Here is a 17,963-nt window from a genome sequence, read left to right as displayed (position 1 = left end):
GGGGCGGGCTGCGGGCCGCGCGGGGGCGGCGGCGGCGGGCGGGGGCGTCGCTCCGCCGCGGGGCCTTGTGGGAGATGTAGTTCCGGCGCGCGCGGCGGCCGCGGGGCCCGGGCGGGCGTTTCCGGGGCCGCGCTCGGCGTTCGCGCTGCCACCCGCGACCCCGCGGCCGCCAGCGCTGCGGGGCGGCCGGTGCGGAACAGGCCGGAAACGTGCGGGTGGGCTCGGGGTGGCCGGGATCTCCCCGTTCAGCTCGTCCATGGCGGTGACCTCCCGTCACCCGTGACCGAGCCCGGGCTCTGGAAGGGGACGGCCCCGGGCCTGGGTCTGAGCGAATCTTGTACCCAGGCCGCCAGCGGGGTAGCTCCCTCCCGAAGGGGAGACCCTGCGTGTCCTTAGCAATGGTGACAGCCCAGTCGGGCGCTCCAGCGTTCCCTGGAAGGAGAGACTGTGGCCTCGGAGGTAATTTCCACACCGCGCTCTTCGTCCTCAGGGTGCAGGCAGCTGGAGGAAGCGAGGGCAAGGGGGGGACGGGGATGTGGACACCTCCCCGGCGCGGGCGCACCTGCGGCCTCACCTGCCAAGCGGCTCTAGGAGGGGCCCCTTGCTGGCATCGCCCCCCCGCCCCCGAGCACGTGCCCTTTCCTGTTAGCTTGGACCCCACACTTGTCTGCCTTCTACACAGGCGCAGAAACGATGACTCTGGTTCCTGGGCGATAGAAGTATTTTGAGGGTTTGTTTAAGATTTTTAAAAATACAAGGGTGGAATTTAAAAAAGAATAAATACTTTTTAAAAAATAGAATTAAAAAAATGCTTTAGAATCACTAGGCATATTTTGGTGGGAAGGTAGGTAAAAAGGCAAAAAGCATTTTCTTTCTAGGTGGAAGTGGCCACTCGCAAGGGCCAAAGTGAATTCAGAATAAAATTCTTTGACGAGTATTGGGAGTGTGTTCAATCAGGGCCAACTATTGAGGATGCAAAGATGAATTGGTTGGACAGTGTCTTTTTTTTTTTTTTTTTTAGAAGAAGTATGCAATTTTCAGTAAGGAGAAAAGACGGGAAGGGAACATGACTTAGTAAGAATTAGCTTTGGTATATTTCAAGACTGAATGCAGTAAGTAGCCTGGTTTGATAAGACAATAATGCTACTGTACAAGGGCGTGGTGAAAGATAAGCCCACAGGATGTGGTTAAAGATATCATGAAAGGCCTTTAGTACTCAGCTGGTTTTGAGTATAATTGAACAGAGGAAGAGCCTTGGCAAATATGAATTCATGGTGTTGGAACAGGTGGCTATCCTCGGAGGACAAATAATTATCTGGCCTTTTACACAAAAGTAAACTTTATTTATTTATTTTTATTTTTTAAAAGATTTTATTTATTTATTCATGAGAGACACAGAGAGAGAGGCAAAGACACAGGCAGAGAGAGAAGCAGGCTCCCCATGGGGAGCCCGATGTAGGACTCGATCCCAGAACTCTAGGATCATGACCTGAGCCAAAGGCAGATGCTCAACCACTGAGCCACCCAGTCGTCCCTAAACTCCATTTAAATAAAGATGTAAATGTGTAAAACAAAATATACTCCAATAAGAAAACATAGTAGTAAGTGTTCATGACACTTACTTAGGATTTTATAAAACATTGTATAGAAAGATGCAAGTGGGGCAGCCCCGGTGGCGCAGCGGTTTAGCGCCACTTGCAGCCCAGGGTGTGATCCTGGGGACCCGGGATTGAGTCCCACGTGGGGCTCCCTGCAGGGAGCCAGCTTCTCCCTCTGCCTGTGTCTCTGCCTCTCTCTCTGTGTCTCTCATGAATAAATAAATAAAATCTCTTAAAAAAATAAATTAATTAAAAAAAAGAAAGATGGAAATGTTAATGGAGAAAAGTAATAAATTTGACAATGTTATAATTTTGAAACTTCTGTATAACTTTAAGAAAGTTAAAGATAAGGCACAAACTTGGAGGATATATTTACAAAATGTAGAATTTTAATAGTTTATTTCTAGAATATACAAAGGACTTAATAAGAACATCTCAAAAGAAAACTAGGGAAAGAATATGAAAAGACAAATTAAACCTTAAATAGTCATCAGGAAAACGTAAATTAAGATAATACATTACATCCATCAGATTGGCATAAATGTAAGCCTTGAAAATAACAAAGTGTGTAGAAAATGAAAATTCTTTAACGCTACTAGTAGAATCATAAATTATTACAACCATTGTTGAAAACGTTAGAGAATATCTGGTAAAGGTGAAGATGCACATATTCTGGGGGCTCCTGGGGGGGCTCAGTCGATTAAGCATCTGCCTTCTGCTCAAGTCATGATCTCAGGGTCCTGGGATCCAGCCCTGCAGTGGGCTCCCTGCTCACTGGGGAGTCTGCTTCTCCTTCTTCCTCTGCTGCTACCCTCCCTGACCCTCATGCGTGCTCTCTCTCTCTTTCTCAAATAAATAAATAAAATCTTTAAAAAAATGCACATATTCTGTAAACGAATATTTTTCAGACATATGTATATACCCTAGAGTAATGCTTGGATGTGTGAACAAGGAAATAGGTACAAGTATGTTCTTTTTTTTTTTTTTTTTTTGCGGGGGGATAACTGAAATATTAAACGCAATGAAAATGACCTATAAGAGAATGGATAATAAATTGAATAATTTTTTTAAGATTTTATTTATTTATTAGTACACATGAACAGGGAGAGGGACAGAGGGAGAGGGAGGAACAGACTCCCTGCTGAGCATGGAGCCCAACATGGGGCTCCATCCCAGGACTCCGAGATCATGACCTGAGCCAAGGTCAGACACCCAACTGACTGAGTCATCCAGGTGCCCCAAATTGAAGAATTAATAGACTTTTAGAAAGCATGAAAATAAATTGGAGCTGCTTTTAAACAAAGATACATCCATATTAATAAGAGATAACAGAGATAAATTATGCTTGGGTCTAGAGGATAAGTCAACCACCTGAACCAGAATCTCTCCACACATTTTCAAAAAAAACATCATTATGTACAAGTAGTGCAAATATAATCACATGTGATGCATGCCTTTAGCAATATTAGAAGACAGAGAATACCACAAACATCCAATTATCAGAAAATGGATTAGTTCCAAATTTTAAAAAGTTTCCTCCACTGCTACAAGACATCTAAATGTAAAGGTGGGAGAGGCAGGACTTCAAAGAATCTTTGAAAAAGAAAAAAGGGAGTGGATGATTAAACAAAGCATAGGCAAAATCAAACCTTGAAAGAAAATGTCAAACATTAAGTGCTAACATACTGAATACAGCCTGGGTCTTAGTAAGTTATAACAATGGATGTCAAGAAGGAGCTTGAAAATAAGAGACCAGAAGTGTCAGATACAGAGAGCGTTACTTTTGAGGAAGAATCAGCTACATTTATGAGAAGGTAATGTCCCTTAACGACATGGCAATGAAGAGAACAAAAGAAGGGGAAAAATTAAGGATTCTACAGAAACAGAAGAAATAAGTCGTGCCAGCCACCCTACCTCACTGCTACATACATAAAACTGCCACCACAAAAACATTATCTTTTAAAGGAATTACACTTCACTATATTGACACAATAAGATACTTTTCAAGTAGGAAATTGTCTACAAAATGCTTGTTTAAAAAAATCAGACCAACACAATGCAAAACTACTCTGAGATGAAACAAAAAAGGTAAATTGTAACATTTCACCTAATGAAAATTATTCCTCAAAACAAAACTGTAAGACCAAGTTCTAAACTAAAATTAAATATTCTCAAACAAGCATTAGATGTGTGTATATATGTGTACACATCAAATCTAGTTCACCACCTAAGAACACAAATGGACAAAATCAGAAAGGAATGCCTCAAAAGTTGACCTAATCTGGAAAAATTTGAAGGAAAAGACAAAACTATCTCACAAGTGAAGAATAACTTACCTTCATCTGTCTAAAGCAGAGAAGACTCAAGCAGAATTTTAATAACCATCAGTGAAGAAAGAGAAGAAATAACCAAAGGAATGGTGATTGAAAAAGTAAAACAGATCTTAGAAAAATGCTTAAAATGAAAGGCAAAGAAGATTCAACATCTGTATTATTGAAGTCCTGGATGAAGAAGAAAATAAAGCAATGGAACAAAAGTTTTTACCATAATCCAGGAGACTTTATGTAAGGAAGAGAAGAATGGTAAAATTGACCTGGAATGAACAACTCTGAGACTTACCCTAGCAAAACTCTTGGACATTAAGGAAAAATAAGAAATTTTGAAGACCATGAGGCAAAATAATCAGTTTACTTATGTGGGTAAGAATATTAGTATGATCTCACACTTTTCAAGAGGAACATAAAAATCAAGGCAATAATGGAGCATCATTTTAAGAAAAATTCAAACAAATTTTTAGATTTCTGTATGCAAGCTATATAAACATAAATGTTCTCACACCCTTCCTGGAAATCCATCTAGAAGATGAATTTCATGTAAACAAAAGGTGACTCGGAAAATACATCAAAACAATTGATGGGGGCAGCCTGGGTGGCTCAGTGGTTTAGCACCACCTTCAGTCCAGGGCATGATCCTGGAGTCCCAGGATCAAATCCCACATCAGGCTCCCTGTGTGGAGCCTGCTTCTCCCTCTCCCTCTGCCTATGTCTCTGCCTCTCTCTCTGTTTCTCTCATGAATAAATAAAATCTTTAAAAAAAAAAAAAAAAACAAACCAATTGATGGTGAGCATTTAATAGAATTGTAGTACTAATACTAAAATAAGAGTAGGGATTTGGATCAAAGAGTAGAATATAAATATATATTCTGCCCAATAGGAAGAATGCAAGTTAAAAAAGTAAGAGGAAAAAAAAAAGTAAGAGGAAAGGAGAGAGAGAGGAAGGGAAAACTAAAATAAAATTGTTGTGTATAGGTAATAGGTGAGAGTCAAAAGGTGCCATTTAAAACTGACCAAATAGAAAAAGTTAGAAAAGAACAAAGGGCATGGTAAAAGTTATATAAATAACTGTACTTACGCACATAGACATAAAACAAATAGATCCTAGCTGGAAAAGAGAAATCTGGAGTTTTTTGTAGTTATGTAGGACTGACAAAAAAAAAAAAAAAAAGGAAAATATAAAGTACATGGTTAAATTTTACCATGGAATATGTGCCAAATTCTGGGATGTTACCAGAAACTGAGGAAGACTGAGTAGGAAAGGCAGAGTGAAACATTCACTTGTCTTGCAGAGTTTTGGAAACAAAGTTCTATTAGAGAGAAGGAGTTTTCAGCAAACCCACAATAGATACTTCAAGGCATTTACAAGATTTTTTAACCTGCAAAAGATGGGTACTAAGTTTAAAATCTTCCAAAGGTAGAACTTTCAAGGCTGAAAAAAAAAAAAGAAAAGAAAAGAGTATGCAGACTATCAATCGGAAACCCAAGAGGACCAGGGCACCTGGGTGCCTCAGTCGGTGGAGGATCAACTCTTGATTTCAGCTTGGGTCCTGATCTCAGGGTCCTGATATGAAGCCCCACATCATGCTGAGCATGGAGCTTGCTTGGGATTCTCTCCCTCTTCTCCCTTTACTCCTCTCCTTGCTCTTATGCTCTCTTTCAAAAAAAAAAAAAATAATAATAATAAAATAATTAAAAAGCCCAGGAGGAACGAAGAATAGGGATGAACCAGAGATGGACTAAATCTTAACCAAATTAGCAATCCAGTATAAGACCTGATTGGATTGACTAGCCTTTCACTCTATCTGACAAAAGAAAGGAAGAATCATTGCTAATGGAAGATATTATCTGGAGCCTCTACAGTTAAATGCAATGTCCAATATACTATAAAGTATTTCTAAAAATATGAAGAAGACGAAGTAAGTGATAGTAATATAAAAAGAAAAGTAAAACTGAAGACCCATGGATAGATGGGTAGATGATCCTGATACTGCAATTAGAAAACAAGGTTTTTATTTTAAATAAAATTTTAAGTTACAATTTTAAGTTAAATGGAGAAAAATATGGGCAAAATCAATGAGAAGTTTTCAACAAAGAATTGGAATCTATAAGAAGGAATTTTAAATTCTCTTTATTTTGCCTAAAGAATAATGTCTCCTGTTTTGTATAGTAATTTTAACTGCAAGACATAGTATCATCAGAGGATCCTGTTTTATTAGTAGGTATGTTCCTAACACTGTAAACAGTTGTAAGTTATCTAACAAAAACAGCTAAACAAAAGACTTAGTAAGTTTAATACAAGTATAATGCAAAGCAAAAATTAAAAGTGGGCACCTAGAGTAAAACACATTGAATTTTTCTTCAAAATCAGGAAAACAGCAAAACAAAAGTCACCATTGGAATGTCAAAGAATAAAACAGACCACTAGAGCTAACACAAAAATAAACAAAACATAAGCAAAACTGGTATCTTGTTTTTCCCACCGTACTTATATGTATGTATTTATTCCCCCCCCCCACACACACTGTATTTGTATTTAGCTGTGAAAAATAAAATATCCAAAATGACCTTTTACCCTCAGATCTGTTTAAGGACCATTTGAATTGATAAAGTTTATTATTAGTAACATGTTTTTCTTAAATATTTATAATAGCATTATCCCATCTAACTGGGCCCTAGGATTTTTTTCCACTTTCAAAAGGGACAACCCTTTGTTTACTTCTATGTATAGATGAATTAAGTAACTGGATATTCCACCCTAAGTTTACATCAATTATTTACAAAAAAACATTCATGTCTGTCTGAGTTTCTCAAGCCAGTTTTTACTTGAGTCAGGGTAGGTCCTTGCCACTGGCCACTTTTGCACTTTTAATTGCCTCTAGAGAAAATCATCACCAGTGTTTTACTACAGATGCTTGTGGGCCACTTCTTGTTAGAAATACCACTGACTGTCACCAAAGCAGAGTTCTGGATGCTGCTCATCTAAATGCTGTAAAGTATATAGTTCTCCAGTCATCAACTGCCTGCAATCACTCATGACTTCTCTATCAACAGAAGGTGGTCTGGCTGCACCCTAGAATTTGCCTAGCCTCTTCTGAACTACCCTGTTTTTAACACTTCCTCTCTTCTGCTCCATTCTTTATACACCTTGACATCCAGAATGGTAGTGATGGTATAGAAAGGAATATTCCAGTGTTAGTCCTTGGGTAGGACTGGGAATTGGCAAAAGGCAGTCTCATTACAATTGCACTAGTCTCATTCTTTAGTTCAAAGAGTGAGGAGATCTCAGATGACTTATCTCTTCAAGAAGGAGAGCAATCCATTTAGTGAGGCCCCATTAAGAACTCAACAGGCCACTAGAGGAAAAAGCAGAGGAGAAGAAAGATGAAGGGATAACTGGATAAATTTAGGAGTATTATCAATGTGACATACATCCCAAAGTTGAATCAAGTCACTCCTTAGGCATTTACTTTTAGTGAAACCAGTAAGTTCAGTTGAACAGGATAAACGTCTCTGGGGGCAGGCAATGGCTTATTAATCACAAAAGAAAGGACACTTCTCTAGTATCTTCCCAGGTAGGGCTCTACTTACTGAAAACAGGACCCAAAGACTTAGAACCACCAACCAGAAGAACAACTATAGCCTTCTTTGGCTACACCCTGTTCTAGATAGTTCTTGGTTTACAGGAGGGTAGAGGGAAACTGATAGGAGCAAACCTCAAGAGTTTTCTCTTATGACCCTATTCGGAAGGAGAAATAACTATCCGAGAGCTTAATAAGATGAGAGCATCAGAGTGGCCCGAATCTGGCTACAGAGTGTCTACCTCTCCTATGAATGTGTACTGCAATGTTTGAAACCAAGTGTTTGTTTTCTAAGGTAGGGAAGAGGCATTTTTTTTTTTTTTTGCAATTCCTTCCACTCATGACATCTGCTAGATGACAGGAAATTAACATAGCTTGCCCAGAATCCAGTGGAAATACATGTGTGGGAACAAAAGGTTTAAAAGTGACTGAAAAAAAATAAATAAATAAAAGTGACTGAAAAAGGTCTCTCTCTATCATAAATAAATAAATAAATATTTAAAAAAAAAAAAAAAAAAAAGGATCCCTGGGTGGCTCAGCAGTTTGACACCTGCCTTTGGCCCAGGGTGTGATCCTGGAGTCCTGGGATCGAGTCCTGCGTTGGGCTCCTGGCATGGAGCCCGCTTCTCCCTCTGCCTGTGTCTCTGCCTCTCTCTCTATCATAAATAAATAAATAAATCTTTAAAAAAAGTGACTGAAAAAGGAAAAACTGAATTAATTTTAATTTGAAAATATATAATTAATACAACATTTTAAAAAAGATTTAAAATGAACTAACCCCTCAGCCTCGCAATTAAAAAAAAGAAAAGCATGGGACTAGGGGTGCATGGCTGACTTAGTTGGTGGAGCATGCAGTTCTTGATTTTGGGTTGTGAGTTCAAGCCCCATACTGGATGTAGAGCTTAGCTAAAAATCTTAAAAAAAAAAAAAATACATAAGCTAAAATTAAAACTTAAAAAAAAAAGTTAAGAGTTGTCACTAATCCATCCCACACTATTTTCATACTTTCTAAGGAAGATGGATTCTGGATGAGATATTTTGTTTTGCTAAGGGAAGAGGGGTGGTTATGGATTTAGAGAAATCACAAAGGAGCCCAGAGAAATGGGACATAATGAGGGATGAGGGAGAAGGAGAGGAAAGGAAGGGAAGTAAAGAGGAGGGAGTAGAGGAGAGGGCAAGAGAGAGAAGACAGAGGACAACAAGCAAAAGAGAAAGACTGTTCAAAGGTACATTGTGGTTTTGCTGCATGATCTGCAATTTTGTCCTTTTTACCATTTCTATGTGGAAGCTTTTCTAGTCTGCATACTTTATTCATGTTTTATTGTCTATATTGTGTAACTGTGCCAGATGTGAAATTTGTCTCAACATAGCAACTGAATGCAGGCTGAGTCAGCTAAAGGAGGCCCGGTTACATCTCTGTATCTAGGTAAAGCATTCATGTAATAAAGGATTTGGAGGAATACATATGTGGCAGTCACTTCCAAATGGCACAAGATTAGATCAAGTGCCAGTCAGTTGTGGAGCTCTGTGTGCTAAGTTTTGAAATTGTTTACCAAGAAGTTCAGTATTCTTTATTGCATCATTTGCAGTGATGGTTATTTCCTGTTTCCTGTTCATGGAAGATGTGAGAGCTTTGGCTCAATTCTTGAGTAGCCCATAGTGGAGATGCTCCAGACAAAAAGATGGTTCAAATGTGAGATACAGCATCCAAGTCCTCAAGATCTCCTGCCAAGCTCTCAGCTTCCCTTTCAAGGGTGTTATCAGGCTCAGGAGAAAAAGGAAGAATATACTAACATTTTGGCATCAGTCTTCATTTTCAGGAAACAGTTATGGTCCAGATCAATGATAGTCATTAAAGAAGACAAAGAGGAATTTAAATACTTTAAGAAAGTGGTTGGGCTACATATCTGGTAAGGACTCACAAGACTGGCCAGGTAATATGAGCCTCTCCAGTGCTAGGAGATAGCAATAGGTCTGCTTCCTTAAATGAAATAGGTGTCTTTTGGAATAACCAAAGAAAATGGGGCATTTTTTCGCCATAATGTCATCCTTTCTAACATATAGTAGCTGAGAAAAGGGTATGGTTATAAGGAGACTATCCTGATTGGGAATTTTCCGTATGTGAAACTGTAGTGCCCCCAAGTGGCAGCATCCATGCTGGAGTTGTTAGATGTAAGGTTGCATTTTCTTTAGGTAAATGATGAATAGTTACGAGTACTGTCATTAGAGTTGGCAGAGTAAAAGATGTATAGTTGACCCTTGAACAACACAGGGTTGTGAGGCATTAACACCCTCGCCCTGCCTAGTTGAAAATCTTCATGTAATTTAGACTCCCCCAAAACTTAGTTACTAATAGTCTACTGCTGACCAGAAGCTTAGACAATAACATAAACAGTTGATTGATGCATATTTTGCGTGTTAGATGTATTATGGACTGTGTATTTATAACAAAGTAAGCTAGAGGAAAGGAAATGTTATTACAAAAATCATATGGTAGAGAAAATATATTTTCAGTATTATACTGTAAAATATCTGCATACAAGTGGACACATTCAGTTCAAGCCCATGTTATTCAAGGGTCAACTATATAGATAAAAACTGGAACCTAGAGGGATCCCTGGGTGGCACAGCGGTTTGGCGCCTGCCTTTGGCCCAGGGTGTGGTCCTGGAGACCCGGGATCGAATCCCACGTCAGGCTCCCGGTGCATGGAGCCCTCTTCTCCCTCTGCCTATGTCTCTGCTTCTCTCTCTCTCTCACTCTCTCTGTGTGACTATCATAAATAAATAAAAATTTAAAAATATATATATATATTTTAAAACTGGAACCTAGAAAATTCTTGTCTGTGAAATTGCCAGAGAAATAAATATAACTTTTCTAAAAAGTGGTCCAGATTGGATTTGATTATTTATTTAACTGATATAAAATATAGGAAGAATTCCCTAGCATTGTGTGGGGAAAACAGCTAAGCTGTGGTGGTTTTAAGGATGGGAAGATTTTGAGGAAAATGAAGGAAAGGGTGAACAAAGGCAACAATTTTAATAAAGATGTTAAGTTTGAGTAGCCTCGGGCAGCCCGGGGGGCTCAGCGGTTTGGCACTGCCTTCAGCCCAGGGTGTGATCCTGGAGACCCGGGATCGATTCCCAAGTTGGGCTTCCCTGAGTGGAGCCTGCTTCTCCCTCTGCCTGTGCCTGTGTCTGTGCCTCTCTCTCTCTCTGTGTGTCTCTCATGAATAAATAAATAAAATATTAAAAAAAAGTTTGAGTAGTCTCAGTTTAGCAAAAGCTATCCAGAGGTTTTGGGGATCCTGAATATAGGTAAAATAAGGAATAGGGAAGAAGGAATAGTAAGAAGGGCAAAAAAGACATGTTTCAAGGAAGTTTTGATACTAATCAGTAATAGAAAAATAGAAGGCAGATAACACGAAGGATACAAAAGGAAAATATGGAGGGAATTAAATATAACACCTGTGGATGGGGATCCCTGCGTGGCTCAGGGGGATCCCTGGGTGGCTCAGGGGTTAAGCGCCTGCCTTCAGCCTAGGATGTGATCCTGGAGTCCCGGGATCGAGTCCTACGTCCGGCTCCCTGCATGGAGCCTGCCTCTCTCTCTGCCTGTGTCTCTGCCATTCTCTCTCTCTCTGTGTTTCTCATGAATAAATAAAATCTTAAAAAAAAAAAAAAAAAACACCTGTGGATGATCTTTTCCCAGTATGTTAGTTGCAAGCTGACCACTTTATGGTATCATACAATTATTCTTGAGAAAGCCTACTTCATGTCATAATAGGGGAGGACAACCTTTTTTTTCCCTTCTACTCTGCTAGGATCTCTGACAAAAGATAAAGATTAACAAGAGAAAAACTATTCATGCAGTGTACATTGTGTCAGAGGAATTTCAATGAAGGGTAACTTAAAGGGTTGGTTAGAACTTGGGCTTATAGAACATCTTAGCAAAGGAAGAAGACTTTGAGTTTCTACGGGTGATAAATTGTGGGAAGGCAAATAAAATATAAGGAGAATTAATGGAAGATAAAGGCAAATAAATTATTGTTTATTATATAGATTTCTTGGGACTGATAAGGGTCTATAGTTGTCATCAGTGATTAACTTTTGTCTTTCCTGGTAGAGAAAAGAAAGGGGACATTTATGTCCTGCTTTTAGGTAAATAGGGGGAAAGTGGAGAGCTTTTCTTGTATCTGCTTCTTCTCAGTTCCCTGCAGCTCAAAATAATACTTTTGTCAAAGTGGCATATTTTGGGGGTAGCACAGTCTGTCACCTATGTCATCATCTGCTTCTGTGGGCCTCTCCAAAAACCTTCAATTTAAGGTTTCCTGTTGAAGTGGATTTCTATTTGAAGTAAGGTTTTTATTTCTTTTTAGTTGTGAATTGTGAACCCAAGTTTGTAATCTTTGTTTTGGAGCAGTTTGGGTGGTAAGAAGGACCCCTAAATTGGATCTACCCCTTTCATATATAAAAAAAGGGAAAGGGTATGAGTAATTAGAGACGTGAACAGTGGAGAAGAGGACAGAGAGGATTTGAGATTTTGAATTGCAGGCATGGAACCCAATTAAGGAGATCAGGGCCATCTCTTTAGTCACGATTTATAAGGGAGAGGCAATAGCAGAAAAGTTAGGAAGTCAGTTCTGGCAATAGCCAACTATTCGTGTAAGTCCTTGGAGTTGTCTTTTGGTGTTAACAGAAAGGGAAATTGATAATGGTGTTAATATTTTTCTTTTTTTGAAATAAAGCCTTTACTTCAAGGAGAATATCATGTGCTAAAACTTAAAGGCTGTTTTATGTTTAGAGATGTTATGTCCCTTTTGGACAAGAGCTTGGAGTGAATTTTGGGTATTGACAACCATCATTAATCAGAGAAGGTCATCTACATACTGAATTCCGGTAATGAGACTCAGATGCCCTCAGAGGATGGACTGAAGTTCTTCAAAAGAGGTTCTCCTGATTAATGAGTGGATAAGACTGAGCAGTGGGGCAGGAAGATGGAGTACAGTGTGGGGCTGTGCCTGACCATTCCCCATCCCAGACCTTTACATCACCCCATGTGCATAGTGCTTTGAGAAAGAGGGGCATGGTGCCTGGTAAAACTCTGCTCTGGGTAACGTGCAAAAAGAGCTCTTATGGACTGGAGAGGGAGCTCCTGATGAGAACTCCTGAGGAGGAGTTTATTTACTCAACTATGGTTAACCAGTCTCTGGAACAACATCTTGGGGGCCAGCCTGTAATTCGTATGTGTGTGAGAGTAAAATTAAAAGAAGTGAAGTTTAAAATCAACGAAAAAATTAAAGCCAATTACTTAAAATACTTAAAACAGAGAAATGGATTGAGGTCTGAGATAAATAAAGCCCAACAGGGTAGGACCTTATCACTGTAATACTGCTAACATTTAGGATGAGAGAGAGAAAAAAAGTAGGGAGAGGAGGTTACGTCTGAGGGTTTGTAAGGAGGCTGCTGAGGATAGCCCAACTTCCTAGTAAATATTCCACTTAGCAAGGCAGACCTTCATCCCACTTGTGACTCTTTCCCTGGTAGCTATCCCCAGCCTTGCAATAATAAATATCCCTCGGTAAGGTCTGCATCCTATGAGTATTGATCCTGTGCTAGATGCTAGTTAGATACTGATTATACTAAAGTGAAAAAGACTGTCTGCCTTTAAGAGCACTTTGCAGCAGGTTGACAGGTAAACAGCTATAAATTCAGTGTCATAAAGATTGTTTTAGACATCCACACAGAGGATCCACAAGTGGGAGCAAAGAATTCTCTGGAGGGTTAAGGTTTTCACAGATGTGACAAGTGAGCAGGACTTTGCAGAGAAAGCAGGAAAGAAAATGGAGCCGAGAAAACAATAAGAGCAAAGGTTCAAAGTACACGCTATACACAGTACACATATTTTACCTCCCTCCCCGCCACCTTCTGAGATGTTTTGCATGGAGGGGGTGATAGTTTTCCAAGTGGTGAGAAGGCTGAGTGCTAGAGTACAGGTGGGGTTTGGAGTCTTGCAATGTGAAGTTGGAAGAACAGGTTGGGCCTGGTTGTTAAGGGCTCCGGATGCCAATTAGTTTACCGCACAACCAGTGCTGCTTCTCTCAAAGTTCAGGGAATAAAATCTTGCAGGAAGAGAACTTTGGCAGCAGTGGAAGGGGTATGTAAGGGCAAGAATAAGGAGATACTGGTAATACTCCTCTATTGTGGAGGCTGTTATAGCAGGTCTGATGAGAGATGACTAATCTTGGAAATGGGTTGGGGCCTGACATTCCCAAGTAGGATTGGTAGAGTCTGGTGGCCTATGGAACTGGGTCTATGAGGAGCACGGTGGTGGTGTGGAGGGTGTGGACTTCAGCGCCAAGCCGGCTGAGTTCAGTGATGCTGGCATTCGCTAGCTCTGTGAATCTGAGCCAGGAGCAGACACTTTCAAAGTTCAGTTCTCGCCTGTAAAAAAATGGACAAAATGCCACTTACCTTTTTTTCCGGCAAAGATCACAAGGCACAACATGTGTGAATCTAAATTTTTGTCTGGCACAAAATAAGTAATCTGTACATTTGAGTGCCCTTGAGCAGGTGTGTAAAGCCTCACACGTTTTGTTTCATGTGCATCTTTCTAGGGGAAGTCCTACTCTTCTGTCCCCATTCCCTCCCTCCAAAAATATAGGGCTATTTACTATTTCTTAGACATGGCCTATTCTTTCTCATCTCTGTCTCTGCTCATGCTGTTTCTTTTCTTGGAATATCCTTTCTCTCCTCAGTTCTCATTGTTTGCTAGGGCAGTCAATTCACCTTAAATGTTCTGCTTCAAGTTGTACCTTGTCTAAAAACACATCTTCAGTTACCCAATGTGGAAATTATCTTTCCTTCCCAGGCATTTTTTTTTTTCCCTTCCAAGGCATTTTATTAGAACCATTCTAATGACCCTTACACTATCCTGCACTTTACCTGGCTATATTGTATATATATTTTCTCTTTTCTAAGTAACATCTAGTTAATTTCTCTATTCACTGTAGTATTTGATTCAGTGTCCAGAATTATCAAAAGTAGACATTTAATAGATTAATATGATTGACCTGGGTAGAGAAGAAAGCAGTTAAGCAAGTACTAGCTATGGGGGAAGGAGGAGGATGGTACGCGTCCTTGCTAACAAGAAAATTACTGGAGATGTATTGTTGCCAATCCTAATTTTATTACCCTCATTACTGGTTCTGCCTGTGTGGAGTTCACAGTTCCTCCATGGCAATAAGTGTGGCAAAATTTAACAGTAAGGAGTTTCAGACAACACCATCCTACAACACCGTCCTACTAGTTTGTTGAGTTTTTGGTAGGTTTGTATGTTTGACCTGTTTTATGAGCCACAGACTTAATTTGGATGAGTGGCAAAGGCACAGTATATGCTTTAGCTCTTCAGTGTTATTTCTGTAAGAAAAATACATAGTTTGACGAATAAAATCATGATCTAGGTTAACAGCAGATTGTTTCAAAATTTGATTATCTGATTAAGTAGTACATTTTTTTCCACTTAGAAGTTTTAACTTATTAAATCTACATGGCTTTGTTTCATGAAATTAGTTTTGTGGTCCCTTTAAGCACAGCGAGAGACACTAGTGGAAAATGGTGTGGAACTAAGCAGCCCTGCAAAACCAGCCTGCAACGAAAACTTACAGAGGAAAAATTAGCATTTGTGTAATGTACAACCAGATGTGGTAAGTTTTTCTTAAACTTATCTATAAAGAAAGGCAATTTTTGAAAACAAATGCCTAACATTTGTATTTAAAAATGAAAAAGAAACAGCTATTATGTGAAAGATCTTTATTTTCTTTTAAGCAGTATTAAAGTTATTGTGCAGTTCAGTAACACAATGAACACGTTACAGTGAACCTTCTAAAAGGCACTTCCGGTGCAATCACAGTAAGGTAACAGAGACAATCTTACCATCTTATAAAGCTGCCTGCTCATTTCACATTGTTCTTTTAATGTTCTTCAAGAGTAAATTGTTGCATTAAAAAAAAGTCAAAGTCTCATTTTTTTTTGAAATGTACTTCCGTTGACTGACATATTTTAATTCTATTTACTTTTAATGTCCTCGCCAGTGAATGACATTTAAAAAACATTTTAAAATATTACCCTTGATCCATGTGCTTCACAGAGTTAGAAGAAAGTGTTTTAATTATCCAAACATAAATGAAATGGAACTCTGATATAAATCTCCTTCAGAGGAATAAAGCTGAGTAAATCAGAGCTTTCTGTTGTTGTTATTGTTTATTCTTTTTCAGTGATTTTATTCTGCTGTTATTTTTAATTATATAATTTTGTGAATTATATGATTTTGTAAGGAAGATTTTATAATTTTTTAGAAAGCAGGCATGATCTGATTTATTAATAAAAAAATGTAATGTAAAGTTAGCTTCCCAATGCTAAATCAAAATTAAATATGTACTTTAAAGAACATTCACAATTGCTCTCAATTTTTCATAGACATATGTACAGAGAATCACAAGTATCAGCTCATCTGATTAAAATAATTTTCTTATAAAGAAAAAAACCTTCCACACATCTTATCACAAAGATACTATTATGTGATTAATGTTGAAACTCAACTAAGCTGAACAAATGTTTAAACAAATTTTTACCCTGTGTTTTTTTATTTTCAAGCTTAAAATAAAATTTAAAAAATTATGAAACACTATAAAAATGGTCATAAATTGAAAGCTATGTTAACATTGTATCTTTCTTAATAAACGATATATTCTTGACATAAGCTATCATACAAACAGCACATTTTAACTGTTTTTTTAAAGTAAATATAAATTAGACAATTTGACTAGAATACTCTGATATATAGTAAAAGTAGAATTATTTCATACATAATCTGAAAAGTTCCAGGTGTAACTGACAGTGATTTTTAAAATGTAAACATATCCTTTCCTTTGTGTAGTTGTGTTATTGTTCAGTTAAAAATAGAGTCCCTGTAGGACTATTATTCCATTTCTAATTATTCCAAATATTATTCCATTTCTAATTCTCTATGTCATGATAATAACCAAAAACTGAAGTCAAAATTACATTCTTGATATATTTGAAAATGCAGAAATAGTATTAAGAAGCCATCAGCTATGCCTGGAATATTTCTTAAATTATTTTTGATTGTCAGTTGTATCAACATGAGTAATTATATAAAGACCTCTAGATGCTATCTATGATAGTTTGTGGTGTACAGACTCTTCAATCAAAAGTTTCTATTGTGCAAATATGCTGAAACAGAACTTCCCTGAGATGAACTATCTTGCTGGTCCACAGAAATAACTCTGTAAAACTATATTCAGATTTTAATCTGAATTACAATCTAATCAGACACCCAAACAAATGGGCATTAATAGATTTTTATCATCAGTTGATTGGTACTAATACTTATTTTCTTGGATTACTTATACATTACTAAACCAATGTAGTCTGATAACTTGCTGAAAATGAAACTTCAGAAACAGCTACTTAAAGATATACTTTCAAGTACAAAAATCGTGAATCCTTTCTATGCTTTTAAGGTGTACTACATTTAACTACTTGAAAGATAAAGAAAATGCGTTTAAAAAGTCAGGAAGTTTCCTAAATACCCATGTTGCTCATGTCAGAAGAGTTTTACATTTTAAAAGATCAGTCAGACCCGTTAACATTAATTGGTTCAAATGATTGTTTTTCTTTCATTTATATAACCAGGTAGGATCTCACTCATATATTTATAATTAGGAAGTCATTCACATTAAATAACTTTTTCTCATTCGCTGATCTGTGAAATGCTGCTGAGATAATTTTCAGACTTCATTATAAAATTTGTCCACTCCTGACAAATGTCCTCCATGGAGAATTCAGCTCCACCATATTCCAGAGGAAGAATGTCTGGGAAATGCTGAAGTAAGCTTTGTTTGTAATTGTTCCCATGCATGTGAATCTGAAATAGCCAAAATGTTTTAGAAGATACTCCCTCAGATGTTCAGTGTATTAGATACATTTCTAATGTAAAATCAGTACCATAAAATAAAGCATTCTAATGACTTTCAAGATAGCAGAGCATGTATAGATAGTATGCCTTTTATTTCTCTGCTTATGTCAGAATTATATGTATATTTCTATTCTGCTGCTTATGAATGTAATCACCATATTGTTTTTATTTGTATTTGTATTTGCATAACTATACAGGGTTTATAAAAAGATATTTTTTTAATAAAAAGATATTCTACACTCTTTCAAAAATAGATTTTAAAACTCTAAAATTATTTTATACATTCTATTCCCTAATGTACAGGTGATTCTCAGCAAAATATCTAACATCCTGAGACTGTTCTAGAGATGATAAAAATATACTACCTGGTATTCATTTGTATGAATTAAAAGCATATATCTGCACATATAGCTATGTATATGGTGCGTAATTTATGTAGTACAGCTGATGGATA

General features: G+C 37.9%; 1 protein-coding gene and 1 long non-coding RNA gene across 2 annotated transcripts in view; one reads left to right on the top strand and one right to left on the bottom strand.

Moving 5' to 3' along the window:
- Positions 1–137: 137 nt before the first annotated feature.
- LOC144300587 (uncharacterized) overlaps positions 138–17,963 on the top strand; it is a 21,482-nt gene continuing 3,656 nt past the window's right edge. Inside the window, exons 1-3 of the long non-coding RNA XR_013367331.1 lie at positions 138–459; positions 15,100–15,215; positions 17,813–17,931. This is a non-coding gene — a long non-coding RNA (uncharacterized LOC144300587). The remainder of the gene's footprint in view (positions 460–15,099; positions 15,216–17,812; positions 17,932–17,963) is intronic.
- Positions 15,307–17,963, bottom strand: part of TTPA (alpha tocopherol transfer protein) — a 19,017-nt gene continuing 16,360 nt past the window's right edge. Inside the window, exon 5 of the mRNA XM_077876818.1 lies at positions 15,307–17,458. Within this exon, the coding sequence (XP_077732944.1) occupies positions 17,285–17,458 (174 nt within the window). The 3' untranslated portion in view covers positions 15,307–17,284. The remainder of the gene's footprint in view (positions 17,459–17,963) is intronic.

Source organism: Canis aureus, chromosome 28, assembly GCF_053574225.1.
Source record: "Canis aureus isolate CA01 chromosome 28, VMU_Caureus_v.1.0, whole genome shotgun sequence".
NCBI lineage: Eukaryota > Metazoa > Chordata > Mammalia > Carnivora > Canidae > Canis > Canis aureus.
The sequence above is the reverse complement of the archived record's forward strand: the minus strand, read 5'-3'. Positions and strand labels throughout refer to the sequence as shown.